Here is a 6,034-nt window from a genome sequence, read left to right on the forward strand (position 1 = left end):
CGCGCCGGCCGGCGTACGGGGGTCTCCCCGACCGAGGGCGCGCGCGCGCGCGCCTGCCCCTGGCACGAACTGAAACAGCCGCGCCCCTTTGGCGCATTCATGCGCCCACGGTCATGCACCATTGCCAACGCACATGACACGTGCGGCGCTCCCGCGTCACGCCCCCACGCCCGGGCGCCCGACTGTGTGGGACCGGGGAGGGACACGGAAAAATGGGCCGGAAAGAAAGAGCCCAGAAAGGAAGGGAGCATGGCGAGCAGGCGGTGCGTGGGCGATGCAAAAGTACAAGGAGGTGTATTGTTTGTTTTTTTTGTGCGGGCCGTCGCGTGCTTCTCCGCGGCTCCTGCGTTCCCCCCCCCCTCGCCCGCTCTTCTCGGAGCAGCGGGACAGAAGAAAGGGAGAGATGGTACCAGGGGGGGGGGGGGAGGCGCTCGCCACGCGCCCCGGCGTGGCGCGCTCAGACCCCGGCCGGCGGCACCCTCCCACCGGCGCCGGCGGCATCCACGCTCACGCTGGCCAGGCTCTCGGAGATGATGGCCCCCTCGTGGTCGAGGCGGATCTGCTTGAGGTAGACGATGCCGCTCCAGCCGGCCTCGGCCAGCATGGCCGGCACGCTGCGCTCCGGCACCAAGTACACCGGGCGCTTGAGGCTGACCACGCCATTGTCGCGGGAGATCTTCCGATAATTGTTCAACTGCCCGATGCGCCGGGTGTCGAGGGCGACGCGCGCGCGCGACACCCCGGGGAAGCGCTGCGTCAAGCTGGAGTACGACTGGATATTCAGCAGGCGCATGGGCTCCAGCAGGAGGACCCCCTCCAGCGGGGCAGCGTGCGTCGATGGCGGCGGCTCCCGGTGCGGCGGAGGGTGCTGCCCGGGGGGGAGGGGACCGGGGCCGGCGCCGGCGCCTGGGGCCGGGGGGAATGTGAAGCTGTGGACGATGACCGCCGAGCTGCGGAAGAGCTCCGGCGACAGGAGAGCCGGCCCGCCGGCGCCGCCGGCCTTGGCCGGCGTGCCGGGGTTCGACCCTGCCTGGGGGGTGGTCGTCTCCGAGGAAGAGGGCCCGCCGGCGGTTCCGGGGTCCGGTGTGGCCAGCGATCGGCCGGTGGCCTGGCGCGCGCGCTTGGCCGGCCTGGGCCCGGGTGGTGTGGCGGACGTCTGCCGCCGGTGCGGCTGGTGGTGTGCCGCCGGCTCCTCTTCGTGGCCCTCGTGGCGCTGGCGAATGAGGGCCGACCGGCCGGGGGACTGGCACCCGGCGATGGTCGCGACGGCCGGCGAGGGGCCCGCAGCCGGCGAGGGGTCCGACTCGACGGATCCCGGCCCGAACTGGCACGGCCGGGCCCGGGGAGGCGGCAGCCGCTGCTGGGGGAGTGGCTGGGGCGCAGGCGGCCCCGGCGGCAGGGAGGCCGACGAGGGCCAGGACCCGGCCCCGGGGCTGACCGAGGGGGGGTGCTGGTGGGCCGAGTGTTCAAGAGGGCCGCCACCGGCGGGCCCGGGCCCGGGCCACCGGGGGGATGGCGCGGCCGGCGAGGGGCCCGGCGCCATCGGCGAGGGAGTCATCCCAAAGAGCGAGATGGGCGTGTGGGGCATCGGCCGGCTGGACTGAGGGTGGTGATATGATGGCGGGGGGAGGTGGTGGCCGGCATGTCCCGGCGCTTGCAAGGGCGATGAGACGGGCGCTCCGATGCCATACGGGCTCGACAGGTGCTGATAAGGGCTGGCCGCCGCCTGGAAGGCGGGGAGGGGGGGGGAGGGGGACAGGGAGGGGAAGGGCACAAGCAAATGCGGTTAGCGAGCGGCCGGCATGAAGGAAGGCGGGCGAGGGGGAGAAGGGCCGAGTATGCCCGCAATCCGGAGAGCAAGTGGCCAAGGAGGGAAGCACGGTCCATGGGCGTGGATGCGGGTGGCCGTGGGTTTGGACGTACGGTGCCCGGCAGGGAGGTGGCCCCAGGACGGTAGGCAGTCGGAGCATGGAACATAAGGGGAGAGGGCGCCGCGGGGGAGGAGGAGGAGGAGGAGGAAGAGGAAGAAAAGGAGGAGGAGGAGGAGGAGGAGGAGGACACCGGCGCCGTGGCGGCCGGGGGTCCGGGGCCGCCGTCGACCAGTCCGAAGCCGGAGGATATCCCCCCGGGACATGAGCGCGGGCCGGCCATGGCTGGCGGGCCCATGCGCGGGGCGGGCCCGGCATGGACATTGGCCCCGGGTGCCGGATGGTGCGGACTGGGGAAGGACTCGGACGGGGTCGACAGCGGGGGGGATACCGTCTGCAAGAGAGGCACCGGCGGCGAGGCGGCGGATGCGCTCGCAGCTATCCCCCGGTGAATGGTATAGTGCGGATACTGCTGGTGCTGGCCATGAGGATAGAGGGGGGGTGTTGCGCTTGCAAGATCGCCGGGCTTTTCCGCGCGATGGGCCGCCCCCCGGGGGGGATGGTGGTGCCCATGATGCGGCGGCAGCGCGGCGCCCAGGGCCTCATCATGCCAGGCGGGATGGACGCCCGGGGGGGGCAGGAGCCCGGGCCCCGGCGGCCGGGGCTGGGTGGCCCCCAGCGGAAGGGGCGAGACCTCGGTCGCCACGGGGAGCGCTGCCACCGGCCCCGCCGTGGCCACCATTGTCGAGGGGGAGTAGCGGCGGGGAGCCATGGAGTCCGGCGACACCGGCGACATGGCCGTCATCAGGAGTCGATGCTCCGAGCTGGCATGCGGGTGATCGCCCGGGCCCAGGGGGCGTGGCAGGTGGTATGCCGGCATGGCCGGCGCCGGGGCCCGGCCAGCGGGGGCCGACGGCCGGGGGAAGGCCGTCATGGTGGCCGCCGGGCCCGGGCAGGATGACCTGTCGCCGAAGGACCGCGGCGAGGGGAGCCCAGTGGGCGGGGCCGGCGCCGGGCCGCCGGCCTTGGGCGGGTCGCTGTCGGCCCGGCCGCTCGAGGGCCCGGGAGATGGCGAAGAGCCGGAGCGCGAGTGCGAGGAGAGGAGCCCCCCGGGCCAGGCGGCCCCGGCGGCTGGCGGAACAGCGCCCACGTCATAGGCGAAGGAGGAAACGCCGGCAGTCGCCGCCAGGGCGCCCCCGGCCGGGGCATGGACATGATGCTGTGACGGCAGGGTCCGCTGGGGGAAGGCTGCCGAGGCGAGACTCGCGGCCGGGCCCGGGCCGGAGGCCGACATCGGGACCGGTGCCGACCCGGCCACGGTCCCCGGCATCGTGGTGGCGGTGGCCAGGGAGGCCGGCCATTCGCCCGGCCCGGGGGCCGTGGCCACTGCCCGGGGGGGGCCGGCCGCCGGCAAGTAGTCCGGGTGCCGGTGCGCCAGGGCGTCATGGGCTGCGGCTGGGCGAGGACGGTCGGCTGGCGGCCCGGGCGCCGGGAGTGCGGCGCCCCCGGTCCCGGGCCGGTGCGAGTGGTATACCACTGGCAGCCGGCTGGCGACCGGGTGGTGGCGGTCATCCGCCTCGGCGTCCTCCGAGTCCGAGGCCGGGGACTGGTCGGACCCGCTGCCGGAGTTGCCGAAGAAGGAGATCGGGCTGTGCTTGGGCCCGGGCGTGGTGGAGGAGGGGGCCGGCCGGAAGGAAATGGCCGAGTGCGCAGTCCAGTAGTATGTATCTTGGCCGTGGAAGCCGAGGATCTCGGCCGGTGAGAGGAGGGCCCCGCCGGGCCCCCGGACCGGGCCCGGCTCCCCGGCCGGGGGGTGGTGGCCCCCGCGCTGGGGGTCCAGGTGCTGGCGCTCGGTGGGCGGGGCCGGCTGATGGCCGGGGGGCTGCGGTCCCCGAGCCGGCACCAGCTCCTCGGGCCCGGGGTGCGAGTACGGCGCCCGGGGGGCATACTGCTGCGGGGGCTGATGCTGCGGCGGGAAGTGGTGGTACTGCCCGTGCAGGGCATGCTGGGCGTGCTGCACCGCTTGGGCGTGCTGCACCGCTTGGGCGTGCTGCACCGCTTGGGCGTGCTGCACCGCTTGGGCGTGCTGCACCGCTTGGGCGTGCTGCATCAATTGCGCGTGCTGCATCAATTGCGCGTGCTGCTGCGAGGAGGCAAGATGGAGGCTGTCGGCGAAGGCCGATGGGGCCCTCTCCGGCGGAGGGGGAGGGCCCTGCGACGACATGAAACCGCAGGGAGGAGAGGGAGGAGGGAGGGAGAGAAAGAGAGGGAGGCAGCAACGGCGGCCGGGGGGCGCGAGGAGGCAAACACCAAGTGTGCCGACGCCACGCGACTGTGCACAAGAAGACCCCCGTACACACAGAGAGAGAGAGAGAGAGCGCGAGGGAAAGAGACGAAGGGAAGAGAGGGGAGGGGAGAGGGGGACGAGGGGAGGGGGCCGTCCGGCACCGGGCTCTGGGCGGGAGGAAGGGGGAAGGGGCGGGGACAAAAGGGAGCAGAAGAAAGGGGGGGAAAGGGTCGGGGGGGAGGGGGGGGGGCCAGAGCAGGCCGGGGGCGGTATGGCAACAACCCGGCTGGCTGGCCGGACACCCCAGAGGCAGGCCGTCAAAAAAACGGGGCGGGATCGCGTGGATGTGTGCAAGGGCGCGTGTGTGTGCATGTATGTGTGGGTGGGTGTGCGTGTGTGGGTGTCCCACCGCACCGCTGGCCCTCCTGGGGCCTGCGCACGCGCGCGGCCGGGACCTTCGGCTGCGGCCCGCGACCACCCCCCCCCCGGCCCGGGGGGGGACGAGATCCCACCGGGGAGATCCTGCGGCCGGCCGGGGTCGCGAACGCGGGGTGCCGCGCGGCGGCCGGCCAGATCTCTCCGCATTTCATCGAGCACAGGTGCATGCCGCCACCCGAGGGAGGGCCGTGCCCCGGGGGGGGGGGGGGGCGGCGCCGATCTGGCGGCGCAAGCGTGCGCTGCCTGGGCTCCCTCCCGGCGGCGGGGAGCCGCCAGCGCCCCCCGAGCCGGACCGGGTTACGGCCTGGAAGCCGGGGCGCGGAGGGGGGAACTGGCCGGGCCAGGCCCCGGCGGGGCGCGTGCGACACCTCAGGTCTCGGAGCAGTTTCAGTGTATGCGGCGGCCGGGGGGCGCGCCGGCGCTCCGGGGAGCTCGGCTCGCTGCGGGTGCCACACGCCACGGGGGGGCGGGGGGGAGGGCAGGCGAGGAACGGAGGGCGCCCGGGCCCCCGCCGCGGCTTAATATCCCGCGCGCGCGCGTCCGCGTCGGCGCAGGCCACGCTGCGGGCCGCCACCGCGCGCAGTGCCCGAGTCGCTGCTGCCGTCGCCGCCGTCGCCGACACCGGGGGGACAGCCGGACGTCGGAAATATTCGCTCCCGCCCCTCGCCCCACCGTGAGGGCGGGCGCGTCTCGCCCGGCCGGCCCCGGGGCGTCGCCCCTGCCTGCTCGGCCCTTGGTTCCGTCGTTGGCGGGCTGGCTGCCGGAGGGGGCCAGCCACCGGGGGGCGGGGGGGGGAGGAGGTGCCCGCCGGCGTTGGGGGCGTAAAGCCACGGAAAAAGGGCACATAATAATGCACACCCCGGTCCGGGCCCACGTTATATGATAACCTGGCCGGCTGGGCGCGCGCGCGCGGCCCGCCAAAGCGAGGCCACAGGCGGGCCCCCTCCGGCGGCCAGGAACGGGGGGGGGGCCAGGCCAACCAGCCGGGGAGGGAAACACGGACCGGAAGAAGGCCGTCGCGCCAAAGGCCCGGCGGCCGGGTGTGAACGGGAGCTCGGCCCGGAGGGGAAAAGAAAACAATATTCGCCTTCCTCCCGGGAAAGCCGGGGGAAGCATCTTGCGCCGAAGCGCCCTGCCCGGCTGCCTTCTCTCTCCCTCTCTCTCTGCCCCCGGGGGCCGGGGGCCCGGCGGGGCTGGCTTCGCCCGGGCCCCGCCAATCGGCCGGCGCCGGGAATCGGAGCCGGCCGGCTGTTACGCCGCTCGGCCACCGGGCCCGGTTGCGTCGTGAGGCCCTTCTGCCCGGGCGGCGGAGGGGACGGCGTGTCCGGCCGGCCGGCCCTCGGCCCCGCCCCAACCGGAGCCGATTACCAACTCGTGGCGGCCGGGTCCCGGGCCAGACCACATGGCGGGGGTGTCCCTTTATCACTGGCGGGCGCCCGGG

At 74.6% G+C, this 6,034-nt stretch overlaps 1 protein-coding gene across 1 annotated transcript; it reads right to left on the minus strand.

Moving 5' to 3' along the window:
- Positions 1 to 405: 405 nt before the first annotated feature.
- H696_05471 (hypothetical protein) lies at positions 406 to 4,092 on the minus strand (the record flags this gene model as incomplete). Its single annotated transcript, XM_009499297.1, has 2 exons — positions 406 to 1,726; positions 1,924 to 4,092. 2 exons carry the CDS (start codon positions 4,090 to 4,092, stop codon positions 458 to 460), a joined length of 3,438 nt encoding a protein of 1,145 aa, XP_009497572.1. The 3' UTR covers positions 406 to 457.
- Between the last annotated feature and the right edge of the window lie 1,942 nt (positions 4,093 to 6,034).

The sequence above is a fragment of the Fonticula alba genome (genome assembly GCF_000388065.1).
Source record: "Fonticula alba strain ATCC 38817 unplaced genomic scaffold supercont2.11, whole genome shotgun sequence".
NCBI classification, from domain to species: Eukaryota; order Rotosphaerida; family Fonticulaceae; genus Fonticula; species Fonticula alba.